Source organism: Lethenteron reissneri, chromosome 8 (assembly GCF_015708825.2).
Source record: "Lethenteron reissneri isolate LAM-NWPU_2019-01 chromosome 8, ASM1570882v1, whole genome shotgun sequence".
NCBI classification, from domain to species: Eukaryota; Metazoa; Chordata; class Hyperoartia; order Petromyzontiformes; family Petromyzontidae; genus Lethenteron; species Lethenteron reissneri.
The window spans coordinates 8708107-8726490 of NC_083786.1; the positions used below are offsets into that span (position 1 = coordinate 8708107).

General features: G+C 58.0%; 1 protein-coding gene across 4 annotated transcripts in view; it reads right to left on the minus strand.

Moving 5' to 3' along the window:
• Positions 1-1217: 1217 nt before the first annotated feature.
• The window catches only part of LOC133362514 (numb-like protein), a 38381-nt gene continuing 21214 nt past the window's right edge, over positions 1218-18384 (minus strand). For 2 of the 4 annotated variants that reach the window (XM_061581477.1, XM_061581465.1), the window contains 9 exons: positions 13692-13825; positions 6934-7008; positions 6142-6216; positions 5751-5891; positions 4957-5263; positions 3801-4075; positions 2721-2835; positions 1849-1986; positions 1218-1552 (listed from right to left, as the gene is read on the minus strand). In XM_061581477.1, the coding sequence (XP_061437461.1) occupies positions 1218-1552; positions 1849-1986; positions 2721-2835; positions 3801-4075; positions 4957-5263; positions 5751-5891; positions 6142-6216; positions 6934-7008; positions 13692-13817 (1587 nt within the window). In that variant the 5' untranslated portion in view covers positions 13818-13825. Of the gene's footprint in view, positions 1553-1848; positions 1987-2720; positions 2836-3800; positions 4076-4956; positions 5264-5750; positions 5892-6141; positions 6217-6933; positions 7009-13691; positions 13826-15962; positions 16358-18384 lie in introns of those variants that run through there. The other 2 variants (XM_061581471.1, XM_061581485.1) reach the window with 2 other exon arrangements.

Sequence of the window (18384 nt, forward strand, 5' to 3'; positions counted from 1 at the left end):
CGCCCCTTCCGGTCACCTGGCTCCAGCTTGCCCAATCGAACGTGGAGAGCCAATGACATCACAACACGACTCGCAGACACCCACGCTAAAATAGGCCGTCCAGTTATCATTGAAGAATGGGGTTCGCCACCCGCCCTGATTATCCCAGGATGCTTCTCTCGTTGGAGACATCTTTAAGTCTTCCCGGTACGACAATTAAAATACCCCATTGTTTTTGTCAGCTGCGTAACAAAAACCATCGTAATAACGATGATTAAAAAAAATACTGCAAACGCCCGAGACAAAGGCGTTCTTCGCATCCTCCTTCCCACGACACTTGCCGACGTTTTCGCACACTGCACGCGCGCAGGCGCGGGGACATGGCGGCCCTATCGAAGCGCCACGCCCGACCTCACGGATCCCACGGAAAACGGCCCTCTGTCGTCTCGGCCACCTCCTCCCCCATTCAAGCGAACGCCACGGACCCTCTTTTCGATCGGCAGATTTCGTTTTCCTGTCGCGGTCACCGATGAAACGGGTTGGTGGTCGCCGGGGAGCAAGGCGGCCCGGGTTCTGGCGGGTACATTTTGCCCCCGATTTCGGCATTGGCGGTCCCGGCGACGGGTGCGGCTGACGCCCACCGCTCCTCGAAAGCCCCGCCGTGTGCCGGTGAGCGCTCGCTGTGCGCCGGCGACCGAGCGCCGCCGTTATGAGCCTGGTGCAACCGCGGCTGGAGCAGCGGCGACGGGGGCAGCGACCCGCCAAGCTGCGGCGACTCCGGTGCCTGTCCGTGCTGCAGCAGGTGCTGCTGCTGCTGCTGCAAGTGCTGCTGTTGACGCAGCTGCTGCTGCTGGTGCAGCTGTTGCTGCTGGTGCTGCAGGTGAGTCAGAAGGTGATGCTGTTGCTGCTGCAGCTGTTGCTGAAGCTGCTGCTGCTGCAGCTGCTGCTGCAGCTGCTGCTGGTGCTGCAGGTGAGTAAGAAGGTGCTGCTGATGCTGCTGTTGAGCGAGATGGTGCGGCGAAAGCTGCTGCAGCTGCTGCAGCTGCTGCTGCTGGAGCAGCGACGCGGCCGCCGCCGCTGCTAGCGCTGCCGACGACGATGGCGACGACGACGCCGACGACGGCGCGGACGGCGTGGCGGGGCCAACGGCGTACACAGCTTGCGGGGAGAACAGGCTCGCGGCCATCTGCGCCGGCGTTAGATCCGATCCGTAAGCGCCAGCCGCCGGCACCGTGCCGTTATGAGCGAGCGCAGCTGCTGAGGCATACGGGGAGCGCACCGGCGCCGCCACCCCGCCAAACGGATTGACCCCCGGCAGGCGCCGGCTGAGCCTGCGCCGCCACGGCCTTGGTGACCTCGTCGAGCCAGCGCTCGGCCTCGGACGCCGTGCGCCGGTGGCCCAGCGGCGGCGACGACGACGACAGCGGCGCGTGGTGCGGCCGGGGCTGCCCCACGGCGGTGCCCTCGTGGGGCAGGGAGGCCGACGGCCCCCACGAGACGGCGCGCTGGTGGTGGTGGTCCAGGCTGTCGCGGGCGGTGCCGGGCAGCGGGTACGGCGGCCCGTCGCGGTGCGCTGTGGTGGGAGAGGGGGGGTGGGGGCGGACGGTTGGGGGGAGGTGGGGGGGCGGGAGTGTACCGCGGTAAATCTATTTTGATCATGCCGACGCTGCTACTTATGCAAATTCTGCTGCTTCCGATGCTGCTACTGATTTTGCTGCTGCTGCTGCTGATGATGATGATGGTTACACCAAATATCCTGCCACTGTAGAATCATGATGAACATTTACAATCAAAATGCAACAATGACCACAATAATTTTCCCCTCCCTCCCTCCTTCCCTCCCTCCCTCCCCACTCTCACTCTACTCACCCTCACCTTGCATGGAGCCGGAAGCCGCGGGGAGGTCGTGACCTCGCCCCAGCAGCCCTGTGCCGGACATCTGCCCGCACAGCTCGCTCACATCGTCCGCGTCGCCCTGGCACGGGGACTCGGGCTCCGTCAGCTCGTCTGCACGCGACACGGCGGCGCAGCGGGCGGTCACCTCGATGGCGCGATGCGAACGTCACACCCCGCCCCCCACCCCGCTTTTCCTTTTGGGTATCGTCACCGTCCCCAAGTTGGACCCCGTCCGCACGATCGGTGGTCACAGGACAAAGCGACAGAATTGGGGGGAACCCCTCGCCGAGCCGCCCATCGCGTTGAGAGACCGGTGGCGCCCCACCGCTCGGGAGGAAGGGCATGGGGTGTCGGGCGTGTGGGGGTGGGTGGTCGGTAGTGTCCTATACCCCACCAGTTACAGCTCCTGCACGCGGGGTGCGTGCAGTGGGTAGGTGGGTACATGGGTGGGTGGGTGCGTGTGTGGGTACAGTGGGTGGGTGCGTGTGTGGGTGGGTGCGTGGGTGGGTGCGTGGGTGGGTGGATGGGTGCCTGCGTGGGTGGGTGGGTACATGGGTGGGTGGGTGCGTGTGTGGGTACGTGGGTGGGTGCGTGTGTGGGTACGTGGGTGGGTGCGTGTGTGGGTGGGTGCGTGGGTGGGTGGATGGGTGCGTGCGTGGGTGGGTGCGTGGGTGGGTGGATGGGGGCGTGCGTGGGTGGGTGCGTGGGTGGGTGGGTGGATGGGGGCGTGCAGCGTGTGGGTGGGTGCATGCGTGGGTGCGTGGATGGGTGGGTGTGTGCGTGGGTGGGTCCATGCGTGGGTGCATGCGTGGGTGCGTGGATGGGTGGGTGCGTGCGCGCCGCACCCTGGAAGTCCATGTGTCTCTGCCGCGTGCTCGGGAGGTCGTTGACGCGCAGCGAGAGCTGCCGCTTGAATGGAGACGTCTTCTGCGCCAGCGCGGGGAACCCGCGGAACGAGCCCTGCACAAGCGCGGCAACGGCAGCGGACGTGAGTGCTCATTCCTGATCGCTCGCGACCGTGGCGAGGGTGGCAAGTCTGACGACGACGATGAAGATGACGATGATAACTGTGATGATGATGTATGTTGAACTTTTTTTCGTACGTAGCCAAAGGTGCTAATCGGACACCTAAACACAAAAAGCAGTTCTAAAGAAATGAGCTGGCGCTACAAGCAATTGCCCAAGCTCTACGGTCCTCTATATATGAACGAGTAGGTACATGATGGGAGGAAACCGGAGGATCCACAGAAAATCCACGCGTGCGAGGGAGTAACACTCTATCCCATCCAGATGGATTAAACAGACGGCGATTAGTCCACTTGCTGTACCGCCTTCTAAGTGAGCCAGGGGTACGGCACCTCCACGACACCCACGGTAAGGGAGTTTCACAACATCTATGTGTGTGTGCGATCCAGCAACCCTCACTGCTGCCTCCACAGTGCTGGATTACAGGTAGAGCTACGTGCATAGCCAGCACCACCTCCTGGCATTGATGACGACGATGGAGGTGACACCGTAATCATTCAAACAACGATCGCACGAATCGCTGCGTCAACTATAATGACGCACACACGTGCACACTCCCACAGACACACTCACAAAGACAAAGATCCCCCCGTGTAGCCTAAACAGACCTTTGGGGCAAGTTCTCTTAGCGAGTAGCACCTATGAAGGCCGGCACGGCACACGAGGGGGGGTGGGTGGCCAGCACCACGCCCGGCCGCCTTTGTCTCCCCAGTGGCGATGTTTACTGCACACCGCACCGGGCGGCTCATTTGAGGCCGGGTCGACCTAGGGGAGCTTGAGAAAACCGGTTCGGATGACCGTCACCGGTTACCGTGTGAGCGGGCGCGAGCGCGGATCTCTTGGCGACGTCGCCGCCGCCGTGGCCCGTGCGCGCCAGGCTAGGTGCACGCGCCTCTCACCTGCCGCACCAACTGCTCTAGCGGCGCGTGCTTGCGGGGGATGGCGTGGGGGTTGTGGCCCCCGGCGTGAGGGGGCGGCGGTTCCCCCGGTGTCCACGCCGCCTGCGCCGCTGGGGCCGCCGGGGCCGCCGCTGGGGAAGCGCCGCCACCGCGCCCGGCCACGGAGGAGGAGGGTGAGGAGGAGGGGGAGGGGTACGCGGGGGGCGGCCCTCCCACCACCGATCCCGAGTTGCCGACCTCCGACATCGCTGCCATGGCTCTCTCGATGGGAGACGCTGGTGGGGGGGGGGGGGAAGGCGGGGGAGGGGGGCAAAGACGAGACGACGTGACGACGGTGAAGATGGTGACGGTGGTGATGGCGGTGGGGGCGATGACGGTGGTGGTGATGGGGGTGATGGTGGTGATGGCGGTGGGGGCGATGACGGTAGTGGTGATGGGGGTGATGGTGGTGATGGCGGTGGGGGCGATGACGGTAGTGGTGATGGGGGTGATGGTGGTGATGGCGGTGGGGGCGATGACGGTAGTGGTGATGGGGGTGATGGTGGTGATGGCGGTGGGGGCGATGACGGTGGTGGTGATGGGGGTGATGGTGGTGATGGCGGTGGGGGCGATGACGGTAGTGGTGATGGGGGTGATGGTGGTGATGGCGGTGGTGGTGATGGGGGCGATGGTGGTGATGGCGATGAGACTCACACACTCACTCACGTACACCATGGCGTAAACTACTAAACTGTGATGATGATGGTTATTAGACAATGGTTGGCTGTGACGATGATGATGATGATGAGACGAGGGGTGAGGCTGTAATGATGAACACGACGATGATTAACGGCATAAGGCACTTCCACTAGAGTAGACATGTCAATGGAGACCCGGGACAGGTCCAGATAATCGTCATCGGCGTTGGTAGCCATCATCGGGAATCGAACTCGGGTAAGTAGCCGGTTTACTAGCACAGCACACGCACCCATCACACACCCACCACCCACCCACCACCCACCAGTCCACCACCCACCCACCACCCATCACCCACCCACCACCCATCACCCACCCACCACCCACCCACCACCCACCACCCACCCACCACCCACCCACCCACCCGTCCACCAACCACCCACCACCCACCCACCCGCCACCCACCCACCCACCCGCTCACCCTTCGACGCTCGCTCGTGCGTCGCTGCTCCGGTCATCGTCACCGCCACCATCATCATCGTCGTCGTCGTCGTCGTCCCCGCCACCTCGTCGCCGGGCCTGTCGCCCGCCACGGCGCTACCGGCACCACCGGCGCCGCCGGCGGCGTTGGCGGCGTTGGCGGCGTTGGCGCGGAAGGAGCCCTCGCGGGTGAAGCTGGTGCGGTTGGCGTCGAAGGTGGCGGTGACGCCGCACTCCTTCTCGCGCCGCTGCTTGCGCTCGAGGCACGCGGCGAACGCGCAGCCCACGGCGTGGCTCAGCCGCTCGCCCTGCGGGGCGCGTACAGGGGGGGGGGGGCGTGGGATGGGCGGAACGACGAGGTCACCGACAAAGCGACGAGGTCACGGATGGACCAATGAGGTCACCGACGTTGGACCGACGAGGTCACCGACGACGGGACAACAAGGTCACAGATGGACCAATGGGATCACCTACAATGGACAGACGAGGTCACGGATGGACCAATGAGGTCACCAACCGATAGACCGACAAGGTCACAGGTGGACCAATGGGATCATCGACGATGGAGCGACGAGGTCACCGAATGACCAACCAGGTCGCCGACGAGTTAATTCATGAAGGAAATCGTGATTGGAGGAATGAGATCGAATTAATAAACAAATGAATCAATATATAAAGGCCGGAACAGATGAATGAAAAACGAATGAATGAGGCGAACTATTTGACGAACAAGTACCACAGGAATGAATGGCGAAACGAACGGATGAACGAAGGAATAAGTTCCCGAATGCATACCGAGTCCTTGATGGCCATGAAGGAATGGCATATCCAGCGACGCGTCGTGCCGTCCCTGCAGATGTAGGAGAAGGCTTTGTCGTAGTTGCGGTCCGGGGCGCAGAAGGAGACCTTCTCAATCGTCTGGTCCACAATCATGTCCTGAGCGGCAGCAGCAGCAGCAACACCCACAGTAGGTGGGTGACCGTGACACAACAGTGCACCATCCACTGCTGGATGAGGGGCCTCCCTGCACCGGGCGGGTCGCGTCGTGCGCCGGGTAGCCGGGTATCGGGTAGGGTACGGGTATCGGGTACCCGGTTGCGACCTCTGTTGTGAACCCACTACACGTGCGTGCATGGCGACTGATGGTTGTCGTAATGACCGCAAGGGATTAGGAGTTGACCGGTACCTTGGTGGCATCGTCCACCACTCGAAGTCCGTCAGCGGAGACCCACAGCCCGGCGCGGATTTTCTTCCTGTCCGTCTGAGGAGAAGACGGGCATTTTATTTTAAATAATTAAATATCTATTTTTTTTAAAACACTTTTTATATACGCACGGCCAAAGATGCCACAACATCGTTCTAAAAAAAGTGGGGCCAAATTTGAAAACTTACCAGCAAATTGTTCAATTGGGACTCCAATCCAGCAGCAATCATCGCCACCAAACCCCCTGCTCAGTTGTGTAGTAACTACATTATCAGTGGCGTAGTAACTACATTATCAGTGGTGTCGTAACTACATTATAAGTGGCGTAGTAACTACATTATCAGTGGTGTAGTAACGACATTATCAGTTCTGTAATAACTACATTATCAGTTGTGTAATAACTCCACTATCAGCTCAGGAGGTGCGGCAATCGGTCAGCTCGAGCCCCAATATTTGATTTGTCTCGCACGGTCGCACCTCGAGGCTCTACTCTATCGCGTCTCCTCTTGCCGTAATCGCATCGTCGTTGCACTCACGGTCTCGAACATTTAATGCTGTAGGGGCATCCCCCCCAACTCGTAGCTTTGGCCACCAGGCACCCCCCCCACGCTCGTCAAGCGACTGCCCCTACTGGCAGAATAGCGGTGCCGAGGGTCACCTCGTGCCGTTGAAATAAAAGAGCTTAATCGGCTCACCGGATTTCTTCCAGCCCGAGTAAAGATTCCCAATTCGCACGCACGCTCCGCGGAAAACCCCCCGATTCACGCGACTCACCGCTTTGAGCCTCTTCACGGCCTCCTCACACACGTGCATCCCCCGCGACTCGTCCACCTCCACGCAGCCCAGGTACTGAGCCGGGCAGGCAGGTCGTCAGCGGCGAGGCAGAGACACCGGTGGGGGGGGGGGGGGGGGGGGCACAACGGGGGGGGGCAACGGGGGGGGCACAACGAGGGGGGGGCACGTGTCATGGAGGCTTCCACAGAAAGCCGACCCAGGAACACAAGATGTGTTACACAGTTGTTGTCGCTCGGTGGGAGGTCGCTCATTTCCCCTTTGCTGCTCCCAAGGTCCGAAACTCCTTCCCCCCCCCCCCCCCAGCCATCCGTGCTGTCGACTCCCTACCCTGTTGAAATCCAGACTCAACAGCTTCCCCTTCTCCTCTGGATAGGACCGACTGCCCCAATCTCTCTCTCTCTATATATATTAGAAACAAACAACCACCCTGCTTGAGCCCAGCATTGCGAGGCGCGGTTACATTGAGGACGCGGCGATATAAAAACCCACGTTGCACCGGCGTTGCGAGCTCCGATTTGAGATTTCCTCTTCACTTGCATCCATCGCTCTTTTTCTGACCTTGTCAACCAACGGCTGCGGCCGCTGATAGCCACGAGAAGATTCCTCCCATTCACAGAGGGCCCGCGGGGAGCTGCACTATCGCGTAGCGGCAGGCATTGACGGAGAACTAATTATCATCGAACAAACTAATAATACGACAGCTTATAAAACGCCACAAATAAATACACGTGAATTCACACGCATGCACACGCATGCACACCCGCGGACGGACACACACACACACGGCTGCATACGCGTGAGCACATACACGGACACATACAGGCGAATGCACATGAGCACATGCGCATACACGGACAGACGCGGGCACAAACATGGGACTTACACGTAAATACACACACATCTTCTTGGTTCTTTCGGTAAAGTCACGTAAAAGGGAAATAATAAAAAATGAAAATAAAATAAAAACATAATAAAATACAATTCTCACGACGTTTCGGCCACAACGCAAGCAGCCGTTCTCAGGTGAAAAACAGGGCTGTTATTTTATTTCCCTTCTACGTGACTTTACCGAAAGAACCAAGAAGATTAATCCCTGCAGTCACGAAAGCTTTAAATCGAAATTTACACACACATCCACGGACAGACACATACACGCACACACTCCTGAATGCACATGAATACACACGCACATCAATACACCTACATATGTACACGCTAACATACACATTTACACAAAGGCAAAGACCCCCCGTGTAGTCTGAACAGACTGTTGGGGCAAGTGCTGTTGGCGAGCACCTATGAAGGCCGGCACGGCACACGACGGGATGGGTGACCAGCACCACGCCCGGCCGCCTTTGTCTCCCCAGTGGCGATGTTTACACATCGCACCAGCTACTCATTTGAGGCTGAGTCAACCAAGGGTAGTCCCAGGACCGGTTCAGATAATCGTCACCGGTGTTGGCCGTGAGCGTTGCGCTACCACTCCCCACATTTACACACACACACAGATACAGACACAAATAGATATTGTGCAAGTACATAAATAAACTTTCTTACAGACAAATACATACGCACACTAGTAGACACAAAGCATACACGTACATAAAAAGACAAAGGTCCCCTGTGTAGCCTTTTAATAGACTGGGGCAAGTGCTCTGTTAGCGAGCACCTATTCAGGTCACCAGGGCGTACGATGGGGTGGTGTGGCCATTACAATGCCCCATCCGCCTTTGTCTTCCAAGCGCTCATTTCAGTCTGAGGCAACCTAGGGGAGTCTCAGGACAAGTTGTGATACCACCTGCCACCGATTATAGCCGTGGGCCTGGTTCGGAGCGTTGTGCGCTAACCACTGCACCACCGCTCCCTCGACATAGACACTCACACACACATTCACACACACCACACACACACGCACATTCACACACACACACACATTCACACATCACACACACACATTCACACACCACACACACACGCACATTCACACACCACACACACACGCACATTAACACACCACACACACACATTCACACACCACACACACACGCACATTCACACACCACACACGCACACATTCACACACCACACACACACGCACATTCACACACCACACACACACGCACATGCACACACCACACACACACATTCACACACACATATTCACACACACACATTCACACACACACATTCACACACCACACACATTCACACACCACACACACACACATTCACACACACATTCACACACATTCACACACACACACACCACGCACACACACACACATTCACACACACACACACCATGCACACACACACACATTCACACACACCACACACACACACACACACACCACACACACACATTCACACACACACACACCACACACACACATTCACACACCACACACACACCACACACACACACATTCACACACACGCACATTTACATATAAATTACCAACAAAATCACAGCACGGGCTGCTGCAAAGGAAGGCTGCTACTTGACTAGGCGGGACAATTTATAGGCAATTTCACTACCCCACACACACAGACACACACACACACACACCACACACACACCACACACACACCACACACACCACACATACACACACACCACACACACAGACACCACACACACACCACACACACCACACACACACCACACACACCACACACACCACACACACACACAACACACACACACCACACACACACCACACACACACCACACACACACCACACACCACACACACACACCACACACACCACACACACAGACACACACACACAGACACACCACACACACCACACACACACCACACACACACACACCACACACACACACCACACAGACACACCACACACACCACACACACACCACACACACAGACACACCACACACACACCACACACACACCACACACCCCACACACACACCACACACACACCGCACACACACCACACACACACCACACACACAATACACACACACACCACACACACACAAACCACACACACAACCGAGCTATCACAGTCATCCATAGGATTGCAACCACCACACACACCACCCTTCCATACACACCACACAGACACCACCCACAAACATCACACACACACCAGCCACACAACACACACAACAGACACCACGGACACGCATCACACACACCAGCCACACAACCCACACAACAGACACCACTCACACCACACCAGCCACACAACACACACAACAGACACCACCCACAAACATCACACACACACACCAGCCACACAACACACACAACAGACACCACCCACACCACACCAGCCACACAACACACACAACAGACACCACCCACAAACATCACACACACACACCAGCCACACAACACACACAACAGACACCACCCACACACATCACACACACCAGCCACACAACCCACACAACAGACACCACCCACACCACACCAGCCACACAACACACACAACAGACACCGCCCACATACATCACACACACCAGCCACACAACCCACACAACAGACACCACCCACACCACACCAGCCACACAACACACACAACAGACACCACCCACAAACATCACACACACACACCAGCCACACAACACACACAACAGACACCACCCACACCACACCAGCCACACAACACACACAACAGACACCACCCACAAACATCACACACACACACCAGCCACACAACACACACAACAGACACCACCCACACATCACACACACCAGCCACACAACCCACACAACAGACACCACCCACACCACACCAGCCACACAACACACACAACAGACACCGCCCACACACATCACACACACCAGCCACACAACACACACAACAGACACCACCCACACCACACCAGCCACACAACACACACAACAGACACCACCCACACACACAAACAGGGCGCCACGGAATTTCGGAGCAATTTCACGCGCGAGCGGTTTTATTTCACACGGGATGCCCGCTACTCTCTGGCTCTTTTCTCTTCGGGTTTCAATCGGTAGAGCCGCAGCGTCACGCAACACCTCGTGTGTGTGGCACGCAACACCCCCGTGTGTGTGGCATGCAACACCCCGTGTGTGTGTGTGTCACACCCCGTGTGTGTGTGTGGCACGTACGGCCCACACCGCGTGGATCCTGGACAGCGCCCCTTTTGTGCCACGTGACCGCCCGAAGCGAACGGACAAAGACAAAGGAGCCCCTGCGCAAGCACTCCTCGGGGCAAGTGCGGGGCACAGCGAGCACCCATGAAGGCCGGCACGGCACACGAGGGGGTGGGGTGGCCACCACCACGCACGGTCGCCTTTGTCTCCTGAGTAGCGATGTTTACACACCGCACCAGGTAGTAATTTGAGGCTGAGTCGACCTAGGGGAGGCCCAGAACCGGTTCAGATAATCGTCACTGGTGTTGGCAGCGGGAATCGAACTCGGGCCGGCGGGTTCGTAGCGTAGCGCGCCGACATGACCACCACCACCACCAGCAAGCACTCACGGCCTCTCAGTGCCGCCACGACCACTGCACTCCGGGCCATCAGCACGAGCCTCATCTTAACAGGGCCACCTCTGGCCTAACCTTGACAAGACCACCTCTGGCCTCACCTTGACAAGGCCACCTCTGGCCTCACCTTGACAAGGCCACCTCTGGCCTCACCTTGACAAGGCCACCTCTGACCTCACCTTGACAAGGTCACCAGGGGCCTCACCTTGACAAGGCCACCTCTGACCTCACCTTGACAAGGCCACCTCTTACCTCACCTTGACAAGGCCACCACGGGCCTCGCCTTGACAAGGCCACCTCTGGCCTCACCTTGACAAGGCCACCTCTGGCCTCATCTTGACAAGGCCACCTCTGACCTCACCTTGACAAGGCCACCTTTGGCCTCACCTTGACAAGGCCACCTCTGACCTCACCTTGACAAGGCCACCTCTGGCCTCACCTTGACAAGGCCACCAGGGGCCTCACCTTGACAAGGCCACCACGGGCCTCACCTTGACAAGGCCAACACGAGCCTCACCTTGACAAGGCCAACATGAGCCTCACCTTGACAAGGCCACCTCGGCCCTCACCTTGACAAGGCCACCTCTGGCCTCACCTTGAGAAGGTCACCGCGAGCCTCATCTTGACAAGGCCACCACGAGCCTCACCTTGACAAGGCCACCTCGGCCCTCACCTTGACAAGGCTACCACGGGCCTCACCTTGACAAGGCCACCTCTGGCCTCACCTTGACAAGGCCACCACGGGCCTCACCTTGACAAGGCCACCTCTGGCCTCACCTTGACAAGGCCACCTCTGGCCTCACCTTGACAAGGCCACCTCTGACCTCACCTTGACAAGGCCACCTCTGGCCTCATCTTGACAAGGCCACCTCTGACCTCACCTTGACAAGGCCACGACGGGCCTCACCTTGACAAGGCCACCACGGGCCTCACCTTGACAAGGCCACCTCTGGCCTCACCTTGACAAGGCCACCTCTGACCTCACCTTGACAAGGCCACCTCTGGCCTCATCTTGACAAGGCCACCTCTGGCCTCACCTTGACAAGGCCACCAGGGGCCTCACCTTGACAAGGCCACCAGGGGCCTCACCTTGACAAGGCCACCTCGGGCCTCACCTTGACAAGGCCACCACGGGCCTCACCTTGACAAGGCCACCTCTAACCTCACCTTGACAAGGCCACCTCTGGCTTCACCTTGACGGGGCCACCACGGGCCTCACCTTGACAAGGCCACCACGAGCCTCACCTTGACAAGGCCACCTCTGGCCTCACCTTGACAAGGCCACCACGGGCCTCACCTTGACAGGGCCACCTCTAACCTCACCTTGACAAGGCCACCTCTGGCTTCACCTTGACGGGGCCACAAAGGGCCTCACCTTGACAAGGCCACCTCTAACCTCACCTTGACAAGGCCACCTCTAACCTCACCTTGACAGGGCCACCAGGGGCCTCACCTTGACAAGGCCACCACGGGCCTCACCTTGACAAGGCCACCAGGGGCCTCACCTTGACAAGGCCTCCTCGGGCCTCACCTTGACAAGGCCACCAGGGGCCTCACCTTGACAAGGCCACCAGGGGCCTCACCTTGACAAGGCCACCACGGGCCTCACCTTGACAAGGCCACCACGGGCCTCACCTTGACAAGGCCTCCTCGGGCCTCACCTTGACAAGGCCACCACGGGCCTCACCTTGACAGGGCCACCGCGGGCCTCACCTTGACAAGGTCACCACGAGCGTCACCTTGACAGGGCCACCTCTGGCCTCACCTTGACAAGGCCATCAGGGGCCTCACTTTGACAAGGCCACCAGGGACCTCACCTTGACAGGGCCACCAGGCGCCTCACCTTGACAAGGCCACCTCTGGCCTCACCTTGACAAGGCCACCTCTGACCTCACCTTGACAAGGCCACCTCGGGCCTCACCTTGACAGGGCCATCACGGGCCTCACCTTGACAGGGCCACCAGGGGCCTCACCTTGACAAGGCCACCAGGGGCCTCACCTTGACAAGGCCACCAGGGGCCTCACCTTGACAAGGCCACCAGGGGCCTCACCTTGACAAGGCCACCAGGGGCCTCACCTTGACAAGGCCACCAGGGGCCTCACCTTGACAAGGCCTCCTCGGGCCTCACCTTGACAAGGCCACCAGGGGCCTCACCTTGACAAGGCCACCAGGGGCCTCACCTTGACAAGGCCACCAGGGGCCTCACCTTGACAAGGCATCCTTTGGCCTCACCTTGACGGGGAAGTTGCAGTGGCCGCGCCTCACCGCCTCCTCGTCCGCCTGCCACTGGTGCGGGCGGCTCGCCTCCGGCACGTAGTTCTCCTTCTTCCTGCGCAGACTCTGCCGCAGCTTATTCATCGCTCCGTCTGCCGGGGCGCGCACACAAAGACAAAGATCCCCCCCCCCCCCCAGCGTAGCCTTAGCAGACGGTTGGGGCAAGTGCTGTGTTTAGCGAGTAGCAGCAGCAGAAGTGCATCTGGAGGCCGGGCACGGCGCACGAAGCGGGGTGGGTGGCTGGCACCACGCCCGGCCCTTGTCCCCCCCCCCCTCCCAGTGGCGATGTTTACTACACTGCTACACCGCCGCACCAGATACTCATTTGAGGCTGAGGCGACCTAGGGGAGTTCCAGGACCGGTTCAGATATAATCGTCGCTGGTGTTGGCCAGCACACACGACACGCACGCACACATAAACAACACGCACACAACACGTATGTTATCGTTAGTTTGAGTGTTAGAGGTTATACAACACGTGGTCTGTCCTCTCGAGTTGCCTGGGTGAAGAGTCGGGGGCGAAATTTTGCACAATCCTGGCCAGCTGGCTCCAAAGCGTAACAAACTAACAACCACACACAACAACACACACACACAACAACACACACACAACAACACACACACAACAACACACAACAACACACACACAACAACACACAACGTACATTACACACACCACACACACCAAAATGCACACCACACAAACACCACACAACACGGATACTACACACAATACCTCCACAACACAACATAGCATTACACACAACGCGCATAAACAAACATACACACACGAATAGAGACAGACGCACACAGACATAAATTACTTCCTGAGTTGAATGAAGACAAGCGAACACGACAGTCAAATTGCTCGAGAGGAGGAGGAGGAGGTGGAGCAGTCGGGGGTGGAGGAGGGGTACAATGAGAGTGGGGAGGGGAGGTTTCTGCTAATCCCTGGGATATCAGAAGGCATCTGCTGTTATGCACCGTCCAGAGCCCACCGCTGTTTGTTCCAGGCAAAGCTGCAGCCCCTGCAATCCCCCCGCAATTCCCCCGCAATTCCTCTGCTCACACGGCCACCGCTCCGCGCCACGTGTCCGATTGCTCGTGCGACGACGCAATCGTTTGTTGTGCCTTTTCACTCCGCACGTGACAACAACAACAACAGAGTGTTGTTTTGATTTTGACATTTCAGTGACAGCCCCCCCCCCCCACCGGCTCCGCTCTTGCAAATGAGACTAAATTCCTGGTCCCCCCTCGAGGTCTCACTCTGCTTCCACGAAATCCACTTCGGAACCACGACGTGTCAGAGCGCTCCGCTCGACAGAGAGACACCTTACAGAGAGAGCCACCGTGCGCTTGAGCTACCCGGGCAGACTTTCTGGGTTTGCTGACACGCAGTCGGCGCATGACGAATGGATGCCGCGCGGCGTGCGATCCATTAACACGCGCCATCGATTTTCGCAATGAGCGAGAAGGAGAGAGAGAGAGTTTAAAATATTAAAATATTCTCTTTCAATCCGACCCGCCGGATTCGGTGATACGGCAACAGACTGGACGGACACCGGGGACCCTATGGGTGGAACCGACTCGATTCTAAAACTAAACTCTTTTTATTTTACCAGGTTAAGGCCAACCGAGCCTGTGTAGATTCTTTTTCAGAAGTCACCTGGCCACAAATCATAGCTCAACGAAGTGGCTCATCACGTAGAAATGTATAGCAGCCAAATTACTCTTAAACACATGATTCTAAATGCGGAGCTGAAAAAAACCAGAGGACTCGGAGAAAAATCCACGTGGCCACGGGGAGAGAGAGACACCGCAAACTCCAAATATGCAAGCGTCAGGGTCGGGATCGAGCCCACGACCTCCTGCATACCAGGCGAGGTAGTTAACATCTCCTAGCCACCGTGGCGCCCTCGATTCGTATCGCTACGACCTGAATTGCAGATTGAATCCATCTGTGCGGGAGCTCCGAGCGTCACCCACACCTGTACGCATGGCGTGGAAGTTTTCCCTCGCGACGCCTTCAGTTTCATCCGACAAGGAAGCCAAACGCTCATGAAACTGAGCAATCGTCAGCAAAACAAACATCACCTACGGGTATCCTGTGTAAATAAACCAAAGTGATTTGCCGCACATCTTATGTTCACAGGCCTGAGCCGATGGAGGAAATTACACACATCTATGATGGGGCCCAGTCTTTACGAAGGACAGCCGCTGTCGACTTACCAACAAAAGGAATTGAACTCGCAGCCTTTCGGATCGAGAGCCACCCGGATTTATTTCGATGCTGCTGGAGTTTTGACCTGGAATCGAGCCCAGACGGCAGAGGTTGTAGTCAATATGTAGCACCGTGCAAGGCACCGCAGCTCCTCTCTCCCACAAACATGCGCACACACATCGCCAAAGATAAAGATCCCCGTATAGCCTGTAGCAGAGTGTTGGGGCAAGTGCTGTTAGCGAGCACCTATGAAGGCCGGCACGGCACACGAGTGGGTGGATGGCTAACACCACGCCCGGCCGCCTTTGTCTCCCAAGTGGCGATGTTTACACAGCGCACCAGGTACTCATTTGAGGCTGAGTCGACCTAGGGGATGCCCAGGACCGGTTCAAATAATCGTCACTATTGGTGTTAGCCGTGAGCGGGAATCGAACCCGGGTGGCCAGGTTCGTAGCGCAGCGCGCTAACCGCTGCACCACCGCTCTTTACACATCCAACACACAGGCACACACTATCACACATGCACAGACACACCACGCACATGCAGACAGACACACTACACACACGCACATACCACCTTACGTGTACAGACACACCACACACACACAGACACACTACACACACGCACACACCACCTGACGCACCATCTCACATGTACAGCCACACCACCTCACACGCACACACACCACCTCACACGCACACACACCACTTCACACGTACAAACACACAACCACACACTACACACTCGTACAGACACACCACCACACACACACTCACACAATCACACACCACCTCACACGTACAAACACACCACGACACACACACAACCACACACCACCTCACACTTACAGACACACCGCCACACCCTACACACACGCACAGACACACCACCACCACACACACAACCACACACCACCTCACACACACTACCACACACACACAGACACACCACCACACACTACACACACGCACAGACACACCACCACACACCACCACACACACACAGACACACCACCACACACTACACACACGCACAGACACACCACCACACACCACCACACACACAGACAACCACACACCACCACACACACTCCCAACTGCACACACACATCACACACTGCCAAGTCTCATGGTTATTCAGTGGCGCGATCGCGACCTTGCTGCGTGACCTTTAAATCTCGCAGCAGCAGCAGCGGCGGCGGCAACAACAACGACAACAACAACGACAAAACGTAATCTCCCGCACAGAGGATCGACGCGAAGTCGTGGCGGCTGCGCCACCGCTCCGCGTCTTCTCGCCACGACGGAAGATCGACGCCACGGGCGCGGGGCAAGTGCTGTTAGCGAGCACCACGGCGCCACGAGGGGGGGGGGGTGGCCAGCAACACGCCCGGCCGCCTTTGTCTCCCCAGTCGCGATGTTTACACGCCGCGCCAGGTGACTCATTCGAGGCTGAGTCAACCTAGGGGTGGCCCAGGACTGGTTTACGATAATCGTCGCTGGTGTTATCCAGCACACACACACGTAACACAGCACGTAGACAAACACGTGTTGTCTACGTGGGAATCAAACTCGGCTTGCCGGGTTAGTTGCGTGGCGCGCTGTCCACGTGTGTGCACGCACACACGGCGCCCTTGCCAATCCACTGCTGGATGAGACTCTGCGGGCCTCTCTCGAGCAGACGCATAAAGGCTCCACTCGCACCCAGCCACCTTTGTCTCCCCAGTGCTCACTTTTCACGACCATGCCACCAAGACAGGGGGCTGCACGTTTGTTGCACGTAATATTATAATGTGTATTTTTTTATTAAGTATTATTATTATTACTTTTGCCCCCTATGCAGATTGCTTTGCAATTATCAAATGTCATTGCATCCAATTTGTAACGAAATGAAATACGAATTAATATCAAGCCAGTGCCGTGAACGGCTACGGAGAACATAAGATTGAAAACGAGCGGTTGACATTTTCTAAAATAATGTTCATTTTATTTTTATTTTCCATTTGGACCGGCCGAATCCACCCCACCCCGCACCGGCTGAGCTCTGCAGCGAGCCGGGCACCATCCCTGGTGGTGTGCCAGATGCATGCGTATATCATAATGAGAATGTGCATCACTGGTAGGAACCTCCTGGTTCCACCAGCCCACAGGGGATTATTGTGACCGCCCGTCCGTCCGGCGTGCATCCAAAAATGAGAGGGATGGGGCTGGGTGGAGAGGGGAGGGTGGGGAGGGGCTGGGAGGGGAGGGTGGGGCTGGGTGGGGAGGGTGGAGAGGGGCTGGGTGGGAAGGGGAGGGTGGGGAGGGGCTGGGTGGGGAGGGGAGGGTGGGGAGGAGCTGGGTGGGGAGGGGAGGGGCTGGGTGGGGAGGGGAGGGTGGGGTGGGGCTGGGTGGGAGGGGTGGGGCTGGGTGGGGAGGGGCTGGTCACCC